We start from the raw sequence: 20,415 nt of genomic DNA, 5'->3' as shown, positions 1-20,415 counted from the left end.
ATGCCTATAATACTAGCTACTCAGCAGGCTTAGATCTGAGCATCACAGTTTAAAGCTGGCTCAGAAAGGAATGTCTGTGAGACTCTTATCTCCAATTAACCACCAGAAAATCATAAGTGGTGCTGTGGCTCAAGTGGTAGAGTGATAGTCTTGAGCTGAAGAGCTGAGGGACAGCACTCAGGCCCAGTGTTCAAGCCCCACAACCGACCCAATAAATAAATGAACAAACACAAGAATTACATTACAGGGCTACTTGTTAGAGATCATCTACTTGTGGCACCCATCATCCAATATCCAAATAAGAGAAAAACTATCAATACAAGATCTTAATACTGAGGAGGTTTAAATACAAAAACCTGAAGCCACCTGAGTAATAAAACATTCAAGTCCTCCCTGAGATACTACTTTTAACAAGGGACCTTAGCAATATAGCCAACAAATTATTAAACCAGCTCCTATCATCTGCTGAATATCACAGTCACACAGGAAATAAAGACGGCAAATTTCCCTGTTTCTAGGAAGACAACAGTTGAGAAAAAGATGACTTCAATAATATCAATAAATTTTAATATCCACAATTATGTAAGAAACCCAACGAACTCAACAACAAAAAAGTGATCCAATTAAAAAGGGTCAAATGATTAGAACAGACATTTCTCAAAATGGATTAAAATGGCCAGCAGAGCTAGGAAAAAATATTCATCATCATGAACCAACAGAAAAAAGCAAAGCAAAACCACAATGAAACCCAGGTATTATCAACAAAGCAACAAGTACCAAATATATGGAGGAAAAGGGACCTTCGTAGGAGAGTAATGTCAATGTCAAAATAAATGCACATGAATGTCAAAGGTGAGTGCCACAGCCACATCCTCTACTCAGGAAAATTTTCTTGAAGCCAGCTATTCCAAATTATCCTAAATAAAAATGTAAGAATCCCATAGAAACACTGTCTGGATATATGCTTTTACACAGTGTAAATTTACCTTGGTGGTTACTAAATGAGATAATTCACTCTAATGGAGTGCTAAATAAACGTTGGTGGAGACCATCTGCCAAAAGTAAAGAAGTACGTTTTTACAGATGTGAAACTGTTGCCCCAGTAATCTGACAGCAGGAGCAGCAGTCTATGGAGTTAACTCCCCAATTCTGCCAGTATAATTTTTAATGCAGGGAAATATAAACATCCCAGCTCTTTCTGGTAAAGAAGCATGAATCTAGCTCCTAAGAGGTGGTAATAAAGGTGGCAATAAATCATTATTGCAAGTTATACAGATAGACTAATCACCAAAACATGTCCTAGTTTTTCACATTTCAAAAATATTATGTGATCTGTCAGAGACTTGCTTCTCACAAATCCTGTTGTCTGTGATGGTGTGAAGGTAATGACATCAAATGCCTATATTGAGCTTCTCCTGGCAAAATGAAACCTCCAATTGTGTCAACATTAACAACAATAATAAATACAGCAGTGGGAACTGGCTAAGAATAGTTACTCCAAATGTGGAGACAAGGATGGGGGAAGAGGCTCCAGTTTGATCATTGAGTTTCTAGAAGCTAAACAACTACAAAATCTGCATCTTTTCAGAGGCGGCTATAGCTTAGACGTATTTTTCCTAAGGGGCTCCATTGTGCTTTCAATAAAACAATCCCTGTTTTGATAAGAGAGAGACCTATTCTTTTCTTCCCCTCTACTATGCACCCTTAAAATGAGAAAAATACCAGTTTGGTAACAAATATCATTTAAGACTGTTAAATAGAGAATGAAACAATTACCATGCTGGTATATTTTATGCAAAGTAAGAATTGCTACCAGGGACTGACTGATTGTTTTAATATTTATTGTGGAAGCTTAGCCCAGCAGGCTTCTTCCTTCCCCTGTCAGATTGCTCTCTTCAGCGGTTCTGTTCATCAACCAGACAACCAAGAGACCTTGGCGTATATAACCATAGCACAGCCAGAACAGCAGCACTCTATCAACTGGTTACAGTCCTCTAGTGCAAAGAATATATACAGTTAACCTATACTCCTCTTCCTTTCTACTTTTTTCTTCCTCTCCTCCTTCCAAGCCCCCTCTTTCATCTACAACTCAAATTCCTACACTAATATACAGAAAATCCTTTGAACTAATTTTGGATAGTACCTAGGGCCAGCTTGATATTCAATAAATAGAATTATTAATAGTAATAATGTGTACTTCATGGAGCAAAGCACACAGAGCCTAATAAATCTTAAAAAACGATAATGAAAGTATATGATTAGCTAATGAGTGATTATAAAGTACTTTGCAAATCTAAAGTGTTACACAGGCACATAATTATAAACCACTGGGTTAAGAGCAAGAGAAAGCAAAGCAGAGAGAAAGGAGAGACTTGATTAAGTAGAGAACTCTTGGCTACTTCAGATGAAAGCTGATGCCTGCTAGCTGGACCACTTACATTCCTCCAATGGTGACAGTGGCACAGGTACGCTCTGAAAAGGCAGGCACTGTTTCTGTGGCAGGGCTGGCTGGTCTAATGTAGTCCACTGTCACATTGACCTGGAAATAAAAGAATCAAGGGAATTAGAGTTGGAAGTCTGCAATGTGTTTTACTAGCAGTCACATATGCTTGCTCAATTGTGAAAGATCAACTCAATTGGATTTTCTATATCTAAGATGTTTACAAAAAAAAAGCAAGTAGCACACAGGGAAATTATTTGCAGAAGACAAAGGCTAAGGGTTAGTTTCTCAAAATATACAATGAACTTCTAAAACTGAATGATAAGGAAATTACTGCAAAAAACCCTGAACAGTTCATAGAGAACATACCAATAGCAAAGACATTCCACAACATATGCAGTAAGGGAACTGCTAATTTAAACAATGAAATATGGGTGCACTATTGGTACAGTACTTGGTAACAATGGCAAAGACCCAGGTTCCATTTCCATCACCTCAAAACAATTTTGGGGGGAAGTACCTAATTTAACCACCACTACAGACTCTCCAAAATCCAGATCACTAACACCACCAAATGCTTTGCAAGGATATACAGTCACAGAACCTCTCATTCACCCTCTGGTGCAAAATGGTATAACCATTTGGAAGATAGTTTTCTGGTTTCTTACAAAACTAAACATACCCTTACCATCTGATTCAAGAATGTAAAGGTAGCTCCTTGGAATTTACTTGAAAGAGCCAAAAATTTAGCATAAAAACCTGAACATGGATGTTAACATAGCTGAGAACTACCAACACTTAGAAACAACCATAATGCCATCAGTAAATAAATAAATTGTGGAACATCCAGGCAATGGATCTAATGCTAAAACTAATGAGCTGGTAAGCTATGAATAGACACAGAGGATTGTAAATGCACATAATTAAGTGAAAGAAGTCCACCAGAAAAGATCAGCGGACACCAGTGGCTAGGGGTAGGTGGGAATGGGCAATAAATGGCCAGGGCACAGAGGATTTATAGAGCAATGAAACTATTCTTTCTATATTCTGTTACAATAGTAAATTATATATTGCTATACAATGGTAGAAACCCGTAGCTGGTATAATATCAAACATGGAAGCCCATGGACTTGGGGTGATAATGATTCATCAGCTTCCAGAACAATTACATCCCTCTGTTGTGGGATACTGTAGTACAAGTATAGGGCAGAAAAACATGGAAATCTCTGTACTTTCTGCTCCATTTTTGCTACAAACCTAAAACTCTTTTTTAAGGGCTGTTTTAAAAAGAAAGATGCTAATCCAAAAAAGATCAAATGGCTGAGCACATGAAGCCCCACAGAAATTCTACTTGATTGAAGAGGTGTGCAATATTCCTGTGGCACTGCCAGATATTACGGAAAAACAGTTCCTTAACCATTTCTATGAAAACCCCTAAGTACTTCTATGACCTGGGACTGGGGATGTGGCTCAAATGACAGAGCACTTGCCTTGCAGGCAAGAGGCACTGAGTTAAAAGCCCAGTCCTGTCACGCACAACATGACCTGTCTTTCCAGAAAGATTGGATGGACTGTTGGCCTGTCATACTATCCTCTCTTGGACCAAGTTAAGAACTAGTAAGAACAAGATGACAATCACAAAGATGTTTGGAATTGATTTAACAGTGTGTAAATCAGAATGACACAGGTAACTAGGTCCAATAGCAACACAGTTGGAGTTAGGAAGAAGTTTTCTTGGGGGGTGGCAGCTACATCAAGGATAAGGCAGACAATAAGAATCATTTTGAATTTTAAAAACATGCATACAAATAAAAGGTTATAAATGGGAAAACCATTTAATTCTACCATGTATGAAATAAACAGCTGTGGTCATACTACGCAGTAATTTTTCTCATGTTACCATTTATCTTATGCTCATGTATCTCAAGAAACAAGTATATGGGATTAATTAGTAAACATGTCTTCATGCTTGGTTTTGGTAAAGTCATAACAATTTACATATCTACACTGAAGATATTATGTTGGCCACCTCTACTGTCCAAGATTTCCTCCCCACCTTTGTTCAAAGTTTGAACAAAGTTTTTCATACTTGCTAGACAGGCGTTTTGCGGCTGAACTACACCCCAGGTATGATTCTTGCTTGTTATTTTGAGATAGGGTCTCATTTCCTACCCTAGCACAGGACAGGATAGAGGCCAACTATGTGGGATTGCAATCCCAACAATCCCAGCCTCACAAGTAGCTAAAATTACAGGTGTCAGCTACCACCACTATAATCTCTCTTCTAAATAAAATATATCTTCACTTCTTACCACCCAGCATAAAGACAGCACATACATAAGCATTGAGTTTGCCCACACTGCTGGTTAGTGGAAATGTAACTCAAGTATAGAAAGCTAGCCTTGGGCAAAAAAGCTCAAGGATAGTGTCCAGGCCTTGAGTTTAAGCAACAGGACAGAATATTAAAAAAAAAAAAAATCCAACTGTCAGATAACATATTTTAAGACTCACATATCATATTTTTGAAGCCAAAAAGTACCTATATCAAAGACTAGGCTAATTAGGGGCTAAAGTTGAACCTTCCTTTTAAAAACAAAGAAAACAACACAATTGAAGGATGACCCCTCAAATCATGTATCTACATCAAGATTGTTACTAGGGACTTACCAACTTCTGTAAAGCTAAGGACTCAGGTAAAAATGAGGAATATGATCAAACAGGGGGATTAAACAACTGTTACCTCATATGAAGCAGTTTCCCAATATGCACTGACCCGAGTTTACCAGAGGCCACTGAAGAGGCCAGGCCTGAGAAGGCTGCATAGAACGTCATGGATGACTCAGATGCCTGGGAGAAATATTCACAATGTCTAAGCTGATATATTTGGAACTGCTCAGTCAAGGCCCTATAGCTAACCTGCAGAAGCTGGAAGACGCCAAGAAAGCAACAAGAGATCTGGAGTCAGGCCAAGAACTACAGAGGAAATCACAAGTGTAAGCGAAGTTCAAGGGTGGCCAAACCATGGAATGCACAGTATCTCTGGGGCAAGTTTAAATAGGGCATAGCCACAGGGCATCATCCAATTTAGGGCACTGAGTGGGAATGTAACAAATATGTGGAGATGACGAAGGTCCACGTATCCTTGTATTTTCACACAATGCATCTAACGAGCTCAAGTCCTCAATTCTATTAGCAGAGGAGGAAAAAAAATCATTCCTGCTTAAAAATAAACTAAGTGAATCTCAAGGTTACCTTGTACCTGCCAATGCCAAGCCTCCTCCTCAGCCACTGATGGGTGGGTGAGGGGTGGACCACAGCTATTCAGTACAAACACCACACCTCTGTGCATCAATAGTGACAACAACAAGCCAAAAGTGAACATCTGTACACCACCCAAGCCAACAAGCTTGTCCCAGAACGGTCTTCTAAAGAAATACATGGGAAGACAAGACAAACAAAACAAGCAAAACCCAAGTAGAAAGAAAAAATATCCAAAAAACAAAAACCCTACAACCTGCAATCATCAATAACTAAAGAAACAACAACTACATTAATTTGCCAATTAATTATTTCCAATATCAAGAGAAAGAGAATTGCAAATGAGTCCAAGATTAAAGAGCTCTTTGTGGATGCAACATTATTAAAGAAAATCTCAAATATAAATGAGGCCCTGAGAACAACACATAGCCAAGACACACACCTGCAGGCAACTATGACAAACCAGGAATTAAAGTCAATGCGTAATTAGCATACATGTCCCTCTCATGTGGATTCTAAGATGTGTTTCTCTATCTTGCAGTTTTTTTATCTGTAGCTATTCATCACTGACATGTCAATCACCTTGAAAAGAGATGAAGTTTAAACAGGTTCAATGAAAATGACTAGGAATCTTGGTAATATCGTCTGAATAAATGATAACGTAAATTTACGGTTTGTATGTCCATATGGCCTGGCATGAGTTAAAGAGCAGACATTAATTATACACAAGTGGTCCTCTGTTTTGAAGCAAAGATGCACCTGAAATACTTGAAATGCAAGTATTTTACATATGCAACCAAAGGTTATACAACTGACCCAGAATCTCAGACCTGTTTATGGTAATGACCACATGGAGCCCTGGGCTCCTGCTAGGTTCTACTTGTCACTTTCTGGCAAATGAGTCATGTAACATTGCTGAGTCTTATTTTCTCCTCATCTGACAAAGGAGAGCACTAGACTGGAACTTTATGGTATCATCTCATGGTAGAATTATAAAAGATAACTTGGCCAGATAGGATGCAGTGTATCCTATTAAATCTTTGTAAATTCCACTTTGCATTTATTATAATTAAAACACTGATAGTATACACCAGGAGGAGACTTCTTTTATTCACCAAGAGATCTTGCATTTGGTTTGCAAAGTAGAAGGTAAATATTTATTGCATGAATGAATGAATATATGTGATCAGGGACTCTTTCAAACATAAAATTTGGAAGGACAACTTTGGAATGAGGAGGTTAGGCATTTTAAGGTCCACTTTCTGATTCTGTTCTTTCATGTAACAAAAGTGTAGTTATTTCAACTGCAGATATGGTGACAGAAGACTAAGATAGAAGAACTATACTGAAATTTGTGATATGTTCTCATGCCAAATAAAACCAGCTACCATGAAAGATTAAGCAAGCAAAAATATACACTGTAGTATTCACCATTAATTGTTTTTGTCCAAGAGAATCTTAAAGAAAGGATAGTAGACACTATGATTCACCCTTGGTCCATTAAGATGGCAAGTTTAGTCTGCATTTATAATCCAGTCTGTCTCTTGTAAAGCCTGGGAGCAGTTCAGTATAGCAAAATTGCTTTGGACCACACTTATAAAATTCTATATATTCTGTATATACTTTATACATAGAATAATAATAGTCTATGTATATTCTTTACACTAATTGCTAATGTCAAATCACCAAGGGCTCTTTCATAGACTTTGATGTTGATGAAGATAATTGAGTGATAAAATGTCAACTACCTAAACTTTAAAGATGAGGTACACAGAAAAACAATTGTCCAGTGACAACATTTCCATGTCATAGCCTGAGATGTTTTAATAAAAAATGGTGCTATTGAGAAGCTATGTTGCATAATTACCATAATATCCCACTCATTATTCCACACAGCCAATCATAAATTCACAGAAAGATGGAATAAATATTCTGCCTCAAGAAATAAGCTCTTTTATGACCATTTTCATGACAAAATTTTTGGAAGTTATGGAAAAACCTCTGTGCACACCTGAGAGAGAGAAAAAATACCATCTGGGCCTAAATGTAATTCATGCTGCCTAAAACTAAAAATCAGTGAAGAGTTTACACAGCATGGGGAAGACCATAGACAGGGAATAACCAGGATGCCGGGTGTGTTTTCGGTAATCTGACAGAGCAGCTGCATGAACTTGGAAAAGTCACCTAGCATCCTGTGCTTCCTCATAAGACAGACAGCTGTGCCCATCTTACTCTGGTAGGAAGAAAAGCATCAATGTCAGCGCAGTATTTGGAACAGAGTATGACTGAAGGTATGCTCCATGGAAGTGTCATTTATTTCTGATTAACTTATTTTCTTACAACCGTGCCTGGCACAGAGTAAGTGCTAAATAGGTATGCATGCAATAAATAAACAAATACACCCACACATATGCATAAGTAAGATACATGTTGACTTAAATCATTACACGCCTGAAATCATTAGAAAGACTCAATTAAATATACTTTTCTCCTTAAGGAATCACAGCAAACAAGACTATGTACCTCATACATATTCATCCCAACTTAGAGATAAGTAGAGTTTATTTTAAAGAATGATATAGTACTTGGTATTTATTTAGATGTTTTACAGATTAATTCTGCAGGTACCAGTTATTGGATATTTTATTTACTAAGATAATTGAAGTGAGTGCTGTGAACCATCTTAATTATAGGTTAACTAACGAGACGTATTCTGGACAAAATACTTCTGTGCTTAGCAAAATGAGGAAGACAAGGCCCTTCTTTTTACATGCTTTGGACTTGGTAAACCTCACATATAATGCTGCTATACAGTAGTTAAATTATGTATTCTTCACCTTTTCTCCTTACTAAAAGTACCTTACATAATTACTCTAAAAATTCTAAAAGCGATAGATACTTCCAAATATTTTCAAACACCTGTCAATTATACATCTAAGCATGGAAGAGCTTCCAAATTAATTGTATGGACAGGGTCTATGGGTCATGTCTCTGAGCATGCTCTCAGCTTACCTCCCAGCAAAGTGACCCACTCCAATTCAAGCAAAAACAGTGTCAACCTTTCCTGCTTGTTAGAAAAGCATTGTGAGGGGAGGAATCTAATGAGTGTCACCAATCAGAGCCACACATTTATGCTAAATTTTCCTAGCAGCAACAAAGATAACTTATAAATTATAACCATAAACAATATAAAACCAATATTTCACTAGTTTTTTGGTAGTGAGTTTTTAGTATTTTAGGCGTATAGCACACATCAATTTTCACCACACATAGTGATGGTCTGGGCAATTTCATACTCTTCATTCCCAACATATCTCCTACAACTCTGAGTGCCTTGTTCCTCTATCATCCTACATTCTGGTTCTAACTTCCTCCTTTATTTTCCTCTTGTGAACTGATATTGACTTACATTTTATAGCTCCTATGAATACTCTTAAACCAAGAATGACAAAATATGGTATGAGAAATGGGAGAAAAAAAGTAAAATGTTTATCTTTCATTTTCTTTTTGGTATTACCTGACTAGACTGGAAAAATATGCCACATACATTTTCAGTTCCAAAAAACAATTTCTGATGACAGGATAAATTTGTACACAGACAGAAAAAAAAATCCTCTAGTAAGAAAACTACCATTGTAAAATACTTCTACTCAATAGAGGTTTTCTTCATTGGTTTTTAATTTTTGTTATGTTGGGGATAAAACTCAGGGAGGGAGGTGAACATGCTAAACAAATGCTTTATCACTGTAAGCCATAGTTCTGAATCAACAGTTAGGTGAAGGCATATTTTCAACAACTTTTACTATTCCCATAATTGGATTTTTAAAATTAACCTGTGATTTGTCAACCCAGTTATAGAAGCTTCTACCTTGGTTTTTAAAATTAAGGCTATTGTTGATTATGGGTACTATTTACAAATAACTATTTTTATCAAATTTTATAACTATAAAAAAGCTGAAGTTTATTTGTTCTATTCAGACTTTTGTTGAACCCTGATCTCTTACATCAAAACAACTTTTGTATTCATCACTATACACGTTTTGTCTTAGATACAATGCAATGATTAAGGTACATAAACCAGTGCTTCTGGACTACCTCTCCCATCCAGGCTAAATGTATTCTGGAATACCCACTTCCAAATCATTGTAATTAGGTGCTAAGGCTGGTTGTTTATTTGATGTATTTTTGCTGCTCTCCCATCTATAATCACGCTTCCCACCTCTACCAGTCAGAACTATTTTTAAGCACATTTCATTTTCATCAATGGACTGGTAACCTAGAGTGCTTATAAACTTTCACAAACCCATAGTCAGTTTCCTTATTTGATGCATTTTTGATTAAAAAAAAAAACAAGTCTCCTGTATCAATCCACTGCCCCAATACCTAGATGGGCAGATGCTTTCATCTGTACTGAAGGAAGAGGTAAAATACAGATTAATACAGAGCAAGAGGAAATGTTAAGTGTCCCTACCTGACATTAGACACTCATTTAAATGGACCTCATTGCTTAAAGATAAACCTCCAGTACGGTAAGTATTTAATTAGATGCATGCACAAGCATAAAATCTAAAACATTACAGTAAAACATTTTATATAAGGGGCTATTCCAGACTGGCCAACATTTCTACAAATAGTGATAACAACCTGACAAGAAACATAAGAACAGGACCAGAAAATATATTGTACTGCTAACTGTGGGGCAGATAATAGACACATACACATACAAAAATCAACAGGGAAATACAGGGCTAATAATTACAAATATTTTTCATTAAATCTGATGGGGACCTTAAAGAAAAAGTAAACACCACCATTTGAAAATGACTTCACAGCCACCAGCATTTTCATTAAAACCTCTTGATTTTTCAATCCTTATAACCCTACAAGTATATTTAAGGAGTTTAATCTAGGTTTGTGGTAATCTGTTATTATGTCACTGGCATAACTCCTACTTTTAATACCACACTGATTGTCCCTAAGATGAAATACTGAAGCCTCAGAAGAATGACCAAGAACTGGCCCTGTACCACATGCACCTGCCTGCTTTCTCTATCACAGAGACCTGTCATCATTGCCCTCTCCTCTAGAGGGCTGGAACTCTAGGGTGGGTCTTTTTTCTCTTCTCCAGTGTCAATCAAAGTCATCTGTACCCAAAATTTCCAAGGTCACCAGCAGTCGGGAGAAATTAAATCACTTTGTCCAGCAGTCTCCCTGGAGGAGTTCCAGCCACATAAACAGTATGAAAACATGGAGACACTTAACGCCTTCGTGGAGAATACATACAATGTCACCCAGTCTTTAAAAAAGCAGCAGTAGTAGAAAGAATTAGTGAGGGAAGGGGGCTTATCACTGAGAATGGATAAAAATAAAAGGTTATATTACATTTCCTCTATAAATATCTAACCATTTATGAACATTTGCAATGTTTCCATTAATAAAGAGGCCAAATTGAGAAATTTAAGCAATAAATGTGGGAGTAAAATATTCATCCAGCTAAGAGTTCCAATAAATTGCCACAGCTCTGCTAGGTATTGCTTGGGTGAAAAAAGCTAGTATGGGAAAGCTACCTGCATTCAGCATGGTATAAAGCACTCTCTCAAGCAGGCCCGCAGGCTAACATTGAGAAGTCATTAAGAAAAGGGAATATGCATTCATGTGAAGTCAACTCAAAACCAAAGGTAAAATGGTACAGAACTGTACCATGACCTCAAAGAAGAATTATGACAATAACTGCAATCATTTTTCTAGAATGTCTGCCAAAGACACATAGAATAGTCCATCTGAGCAAAATTTAATATATGCATGTCTAAAAACCACAGTGAATACATCCATACATACATACACACACAAGAGTGACAAGAAAGTAAAGCAGTCTGTAGGAAAAAGGATCTATCAGTGGTGGGAGAAAGGCTACTGTAGGAAAAAGGTGAATGTTTATTTGCATGTTCGAAAAAGAGAATGATAAAACTTGTTGAAATTGTGTTTTAAGAAGTAGGGAATGGGATAAGAATGAGTGATAAGATGGGAAATTGAGCCGGGCACTGATGGCTCATGCCTGTAATCCTAGTTACTCAGGAGGCTAAGATCTGAGGATCACAGATCAAAGCCAGTCCAGGCAGGAAAGTCCATCAGACTCTTAGCTTCAATAACCACCAGAAAAACGGAAGTGGTGATATGGCTCAAGCAGTAGAGGGCTTGCCTTGAGCTAAAGGGCTGAGAGACAAGACCTAAGCCCAGAGTTCAAGCCACACGACTGACAGAAAAAAGAGGGGGAAAGGGGAGGGGGGAAGCTGGCTGGCATACATTGGCATATATGTCACAATGAAACTTCCCTTATACAACTAATGTATACTAGTAAAAAAAAGAATAGCCTCATGATCGATCACTTTGTGTACAGATCATCAACTTTGTGGCTAAGAAATCATTCCAGGGGCTGGGAAAGTGGCTCAGTGGTAGAGTGCTTGCCTTGTATGCATGAGGCCCTGGGTTTGATTACTCAGCACCACATAAGCAGAAAAAACTCAAAGTGGCGCTGTGGCTCAAAGTGGTAGAGTGCTAGCCTTTAGCTGAAGAGCTGAGGGACAGTGCCCAAGCCCAGAGTTCAGGCCCTAAGATGGGTAAAAAAGAAAGAAAGAAAGAAAAACAAAGAAATCATTCCAGCAGGGAGCCAGGTGGCTCAAGCCTATAATCCTAGCTCCTCAGGAAGCTGAGATCTGAGGTTCACAGTTTGAAGCCACCCAGGCCAGAAACGTCCCCATGAGACTCTTACCTCCAATTGACCACTCAAAAACCGGAGTGGAGCTGTGGCTCAATTGGTAGAGCACTAATCTTAAGCACAAGAGGCTCAGGGACAATGCCCAAGCCCTGAGTTCAAGCCCCACAACTGACCACTCTCCCTCCCCCCAAAAAAAATCATTCCAAAATATCCAGGTGTCAAAACATGGACCTTTCTTTTGTGGTGTCAGGGATCCAACCCATGGCCTCAAGCATGGTAGGTAAGAGCACCACCACTGAGCAACATTCCCAGCCTGCAATGGGACTTTTATTTTGTTGTAGACTTAGCACTTTCCCCTTGGTCTCAATCAGAACTTAGAGCACCTGGGCCCAGGTTTCTGATCAAAGGCACGGAGTACAGAGCATAGCCACTGACTCAAGAATAGCCTGCACCAAATCTGTCCATCTCCAAGTTCATCTCTCTTGACTAGAAGCCACACTTCTATATCATATATACAAGTCCTACCCCACAAACATGCATGCATATTTAGAAAGTAGGCAGTTATCACTGGAGAGTAAGACTCAGTTGGATGCAGTTTGTACATCTCAAACAGCCAAGATTTATGATATAAATCAGCTCAAGTTATCTACATCGAAAAGCATGTCATCTCCCAGTCCAACAGTTTTCACTCCTGTTATCAGAGACATCAAGAAAAATTGCTGAAGTTCCTTAAAAATTGAAAACAGAATCCCCATCTGATCTAGCAATTCACTTCTGGGTATGTAACAACAAATGGAAAGCAGGGTCACAAGGAGAAGTACTCATGGTCACAGCAGAATTTATTCTGCCTAAGTGGAAGCAAGAGGAATATCCATGAATTGATGAGTGGATAGACAAAATGTGGTACCTTAGGCAGACCCTTAGGATCTGTAGAAGTATGGTTCCAAGGAGACCACTGCTGAAGAAAAGCTGCAGCTACTCAGGACACTGAGTTCTGCACTATACTGCAACATGCTTGATTCATTTTTCCCATAATGCCACACTTACCCTGAGGTATGCCACCTTTTGAATGTACATTTTTACTGTATCATTTAAATTAAGCAAATTTATTTTTACCTTGATGTTTGGGCACTATTTACTTTTCTAAAGGCAGATTTTTGTAAAATTAAGGGGAAGAAAACTACTGACAATAACAAGGGACTAACTCTACGGACTTGAAAAGTTTTATTTTAATTTCTTTTATTTTTATTTATTATTATGTGTAATCATACTTGGCCCAACAATGTGTAATACACTTAAGAATAAGATGGGCATCCTGTATGTACATACCTGGGAATATTAAAGGAAGGAACTTCTGACATGCTACAATATGAATGAAACTCAGGGGCATTATGTTAAGTCACAAAAAAGTATTACTTATAAAAAAAAGGATACTGAGGTACCAATAGTAGACAAATTCATAAAGCAGTGGTGGCCAGGGGCTGGAAGGAAAGGTGTTTGATGAATATAGCATTTTAGTTTTACAAAATAAGCAAATTCTGGAGATGGATGATGGTGAGGAGTGCACACCAATGTGACCATACACTTAACCATCACTTACACTATATGCATCTTAAGACAACTAGACTGCACCATCCACAACTCCAGAAGTTAACATCAGCTAGGCAGCCTAACCCAGGAAAATATTAAGCAACGCTAAGTCAAAATCTTCTCAACTGGGAATCTCTTAGTTGCATCTAGAGGACACAGCAGGTAGTTTCCCCAAACCATTAATAATTAGAATTCAAGTCCAAAAACCAGCAAATAAAGGAAAAGAGATCAAAGTTATATCAGGCAAAATAGCCCACCATTCTTAGAATATGAAAAACTTTTCCCTCTATTTTTTTAAAAGGAAAGCCAACATTGTAGGCACAGTTGCATGTATAGAGACCACAAGTTTCTAAGAGTATCCTGTAGAAGAGGGCTAAGACTACCCTTTATTGACTTCCTAGGAAACTGCGAAAGTCTTTTTATGTCATATGCTTTGACATAGTTCCTCCATGAGGAATTAGCCTCCCTACGAGATCTGTCACCTATAGATTTATCCTTTGAGAATTTTCAGTACATCCCATCACAGTTTTCCAACTTCTATCTAGTTCTCCAGATACTGAATTGAATTACTTTCACCCATGCTCTTGTCAATTAAACCTATAATTTTCATGAGCTTCTCTCAATAGTACTTGCCAGCATTGTCAGGAACCGAAACTATTACTTCTTTGGAGGTCAAGATGTCAACTGTACTAACATTTAGTATGTGGATTTACTCTGCCCTAACAATTCCACTTCTAAAATTCACAGTATCAAAACAAAAGTAGCTAACAAAAGCAGTGTCATATTACACTGATGCATAACTGCAAACTGAGACAAAGAGTTTAATGTAGACAGACCCTATTTCTTTTTCATTGTTGTACTACTAGCATTTCTCAACAATGATGATGACGAAGCGTTTGAAAATAAGGGAGATGGCTAAAATCTACTACAGAAATACAGTATATAAAAAGCTACTGCACAATGGTATTTTCAACACAGTCCTATTGTGGGAAATGAAAGTAAGAACAGAAAATTTGAAGATATATATATATATATAGGGCAATTTCATTTCATTGTACGTTTCTGTTGAGGGTTATTTTGTTGTTTGCAAGTACTGGGGCTTGAACTCAGGGCTTCATACTCTCCCCTCAGCTTTATTCAACACAATTGACACTCTACAATGGGAGCCACACCTCTGGCCCAACATTTTTCTGGCTAATTGCAGGTAGAGTCTGATGGAAATCTTTCATAACCCAATGGCTGCCTTCCTGGCCCACTGGCCCTGCTCCCACCAGAAACTTGGAACAGTGCTCAGAAAAGCCTCACCTGGTCCGTTTGTCCCAGGCAGAACCTTTTTGCCACAGCTGCCTGATTTGACTATACTTAAACCATGGTACACCACCCCACTTGCCGGGCCCCTTTTATCACGAGCTCTGTTCAGTGTTAATAGGCACCCTTTGCCAGCAATGATTCAAGTTTGATTTCGGTCTGCTGAGATCTCTGTATTCTTTCTTCCCTTGGAGTCCGCTTGATCTTTCCTAACAGAGTCTTTCCAACTTTCCTTCCCAGGCTGGCTTCAAACTATGATCCTCCAGGTCTTAGCATCCTGAGTAGCTAGGATTACAAGTATAAACTACCAGCACAAAGTTAAGGTTAAAATTTTAAATTACATTTTAAAGTGGAAATGCAGTTACGTTTTAAGGAAATTTGCAGAATAAGCTCAAGTAAGTATGTAAACAAAACAATAAAACCAACAGAGAAAATATGAAACCAGCTTTCAACCAGGGTTCATCAATGCTGGTCATCTAGTATCACCGCAGTTCCCATGCTGAGGCCATGGCCACTGCTCATTAGTGTGTGCCAACCAGTATGGATCATGTGGGACAAGCAGGCTAAGCACTGCGAGTAGAAGGACAGGATCAGAGGACTTCTGGTGCCCAGTGGTGTACTGTTGCCATGGCAGGTGGGCATCACTATCTGCAAATGAACTGCCAATCTCACTGTGAGCTGATAATGATCCTGCCATCACCACCTGCCTGCCATATGTTTTCCCTACTTGCAATGTAACAAGGAAGTGCATTTTGGCACACTGATCACCAACAGTCTCATACTACAGGCTGATGCTTGTTGTACCTAGCGTTAGCCCTTCTTAAGGTCAGAAGGGGAGTGAGTGGAAGAGGATCTAAAATTCTGCTTTGCCAATAGACTGACATTTTGCAGCAGCAGACTAGCCTGGTCGGCTCTTCCTTTTTTAGTCCTAAGAACTGCTAGGTTGAAGAACTTGTACCCCTTCTTCATTTGTACCTTGTGATCCAGTTCCCCTTTAGTAGAAAAGTAGCCTGAATACATGCTGTTTCCTTAAATCATCATAGTTTAGTCAATAAAACCTATCATCTCGTAGGGTTTTTTTTTCTCCTCAAAGTAATGCAGAGATAAGCATAGAATGTGGCATGAGGAGCTGAGCTTCAGAGAAGCAGATCATCTGGAGAGAGATTATAATATGAAAAAGCACAGTTTGTGTCTCGGGAAGCTCCTGCACCCTTAGAAACATTTATAGGAGAATTTCAGACTATCTACCCCCCACCCTCAGCAACAACCAGCAACAACCAGGAATAGTTTTTAAAGAAGAGTAGGAGATTTTCAATACAGATTGGGTAAATGGGAGCGAATGCCTGAGAAATTATAAAAGGGACTTGAATCAATTAAGCATGTTATCAAAGTCCTTGTGTCCATACTGACAGTGAGAAAGATTACCTAAGAAGATTTTCCATGAAGTAGGAAGTCACTAGGCAAGCATGTGATTCTTCAATGAAGGGACTCCTACATTTTGGTGGTGGTGTTCTTATACTATACAAAATACCAACTACCATTAACATTGACAAATACCCTGTCCAAAAAGAAATGTACTCATTTCCTGACTTATATAACTATAACCTCTGTACATCACCTTTACAATAACAAGAAAAAAACACCTTGTACCACTTCAGTCAGCAATTACTACCTTTATCTAATTTCAGAACACTTTCATCACTCTAAAAAGAAGCCTTGCATCCATTAAACAATTACTCATTTCTAACTTCCTAGCCTTTGGCAATCACCAATCTAGTCATGTCCCTGTGCATTTCTCTATTCTGAACATTTCATATAATGAAACTACACATTTTCTTGATCCCTGGGTATTATATATACATTTATCTGAACAAGGGAAGGGAAGGGGAACAACAAAACAATGAGACAAATGACAAAGGGCAAACCAATGCAACAGCGATACTCACAAGACAATATGTTGGAAATGAACTGTACAACTGGGGGGAGCTCCTGAGGGGGAGGGAAAGTAGGAGAAAAGTGAGGGAGGGGGTAACAAGTTCAATGAGAAATGTGCTCACTACCTTACATATAATGCTGTAACCCCTCTGTATATCAGAGTGACAATAAAATTTTTTAAAACTAATTAAATAAAACTACACAATTTGTAATCTTTAGTCACTTTTTACTTGGGAAAAAATGCTTGTTAAGATCACTTCCATGGCAGTGTTGAGCAAGATTTCACTACTTTATAGAGAATAGACTGACTGTAAGGATTTATTATAATTTATTCAAGAAATTTCTTCTAAGACTGTGACACAATAAGACAAACTGTGTTTGGACCACTTTAGTAATAAAAATAGTAATAAGTAATAAGAGAAAGTATGTCAAGAGTTCATTTGACAGAGCAATTAATGGTAAATGTGAAAGAGCTATCTTTAATAAATGCAAGCCACCAGAATCAAATCAGATAAAAGAAATAACTTTATCTCCTAATTTGTCTGCTTCAAAGAACCTCAGTCAAATGCATTAAAAACAAAAATAAAGATAAAAAAAAACACTGTCTCAAAATAAGGAATCAATAAGCCAAGAGAAACAGCTAACTCCTAGTAGCTATTTGAGAAAAACCATAGAACCACTGTGTAGAATGGGGGGGAAAAAAAAGAATCAAAATGTGAAGTATGGAAAGTCTGGCACAAAAAAACTGTGCAGGAGGGCTCCTGCATTGCCTTGCATACCCCCTCTCAAAATAAACTTGCCTGCAACCCAGGTTTCAAGGATTCTCATGTCTTGGTCACTTGGCCTGTGGAAATATCCTTGGTATAGACAGCAAGAAATCTTTCCTTGATGAGTCTTCTAATAATTTCTATGCAAGAAGGGGGGCTCCTCACACCAGCTTGCTAACCTGCCACTTCTCCTACACCTACCACTAAGAATTCATGATGAGAAAACTAATAATAAACGTTTCTAACACAATAATAAAAGAAGATCTTGGGCTATTCCAAAAACACTCCTTTATGTCTAGGAGACAAGTCATTATGTCAAGAATAGGAGAGTTGACTTATTCTTAAGGTAATAATTTGAGCTACAAACTTATTATCCTGGTTACCAAAAACCAGCCAAAGAGACAGAGATACTTAATAATGTTTTGCCACTATGCAATGTTCCATAGGAAAGAAAAATAAAAGGAAAACCACCTAGCAGCTATAGATAATAATGAAATAATACTCAGGCAATGAGAAAAAGCATCCCTGATTGGAGGTTGGTAAAGTACCAATCAGCAGGTGATCTTTCCAACTACAGACAAGAGTTTACTGCAATCACTGGCCAAGATCTTCATGCAAACCATCTCTTAAAAAAGATAGTTTGGAAATAATTGCAAAATGAAAGGAAAATGACATGAAGTTCAGTTAAATATACTATACTTGAACAGTACATTTCAGAAAAACCAAGATGTGCAGGAGACAGAAATGAAACATGCTACTTTACTTTTTTTAATGCTAACTACATATATTTAATAAGGAACTGAAACAGAATAATAATGAAAACAAATTTAATTAAGTACTTTGGTGAATAAGCACTTAATATTAAAAAGATACCATTTAAAAATCCGTGGAAGTTTAAAAGTAACATCAAAGAAAAGGAGAATATATTAGTAGAGCACTGTTTTTGCATAATGTTTGCCTTTTTTTCTTTGAAGTTTGTGAATATTGTTTAATAAACCAATATTCTACTCTATTTTGCTTTATGCTGAATACCAGGGTAAAGCATTATTGGCTAAGTGATAACTATAGAATCTTCATTGTACAACATGACCCATGCCAAACTTCAAATTTGACATATTTAGATACTTTAAACAAAACATGCTGCTCATGTGGTAAAAAAAAAAAAAAAAAGTTGATTTTATGATGTTACCTCAAACTTAATCATTACCCAGACTCATCAATGATTTCTCCATTAACAGCAGCTTTTAAAAAGAAATCTGTCAACTCTGCCAGGCAAGTGGGGTAGGGATGTTCATTGAGTGTTCACTTGTGTAGCTAAACCTCAAGGCATGCAACATTTGCACCTGGATGATGTTCAAGCAATTCTGATCAGATGGTGAGCTTAGGTGAATAAGGATCCTTAATTCTGAGCTTTAATTTTGGCACTTTCAGAGGAATTAAGGGTACAAAAATTGATGGGGGGGATAGTTTACTCTAGCTTCCTTTGGGTTATAATAGATTAAAATTTTCCTCAGATATCTTGCTAGTTCCCATGGGAACAATATATCAGATTGTGAAAAATGTGCCAGGAAACTCAGCAAAGAAAGAAAGAAAATATTAAAAGGTTCTCACCATACTCTCCCTTCCAGGGACCCTCTCTACTCCTAGGATGAAAGAGACTATAGCCCAGGCTTCTGAATACCTGGGATGGTTTTGTTTTCTGAGGGAGGAGGACAAACAACAGACTGAACTCCTCCTAGAATGCCAGTTAACTTCCTCCTATCTCTTCTCTCCAATGCAAATTTTACTTTACCCTTCCCTCTCACACTTTGCTTTATCAGAATAAAGAATAACTATTCATTTTATTTGTCTGTTCCTTTTTGTTAATATTCCTAAGCCACAATTCTGTAGTTTGCTGTTACTGATTGAACTCCAAGCATTGTATTATGTGCTTAACATATATTATCTAACTTTTCATAACAGGCCTGAGTGAGAAAACATTGCCCCAGAGATTCAATCCAATGTCTGTCTGGTTCCAAAGCCTACCTACTTAACCCCAAATAGCTGACAACAGGAAACTGATGATGCATTTGTTTGATATTAAATGATAAAAGTAGCTCACAAAGAAGACTATTTAACAACACAAGGAAACTACCATCATGAAGGTTACATGGCAGTAAGTACCATATAATTACTAGCTAAGATGAAAACTATGCAAATAACCAAATGCATCAAAAAGATTGGACTAATATATGCTCTAGTAATATCAGGTGCTACCCATGAGTGGTAAAGTTTTTTTTTTCTTTTTTCCTTCCCTTTTGTTTTCAAGATATTTTAAAGAAACAAATTGTTTTGTGACCAACAAATTGGGCAGTAAATGTTAGTTATAACAAAACAATAAAATATAGTATCATAGCCAAAGA

At 37.6% G+C, this 20,415-nt stretch overlaps 1 protein-coding gene across 1 annotated transcript in view; it reads right to left on the bottom strand.

The window, feature by feature from the left end:
* Snd1 (staphylococcal nuclease and tudor domain containing 1) overlaps positions 1-20,415 on the bottom strand; it is a 446,310-nt gene that overhangs the window by 249,308 nt on the left and 176,587 nt on the right. Inside the window, exon 12 of the mRNA XM_069996698.1 lies at positions 2,439-2,539. Within this exon, the coding sequence (XP_069852799.1) occupies positions 2,439-2,539 (101 nt within the window). The remainder of the gene's footprint in view (positions 1-2,438; positions 2,540-20,415) is intronic.

Source organism: Dipodomys merriami, unplaced genomic scaffold (genome assembly GCF_024711535.1).
Source record: "Dipodomys merriami isolate MVZ:Mamm:240054 unplaced genomic scaffold, mDipMer1.0.p SCAF_5, whole genome shotgun sequence".
Lineage (NCBI taxonomy): Eukaryota > Metazoa > Chordata > Mammalia > Rodentia > Heteromyidae > Dipodomys > Dipodomys merriami.
The sequence above is the reverse complement of the archived record's forward strand: the minus strand, read 5'-3'. Positions and strand labels throughout refer to the sequence as shown.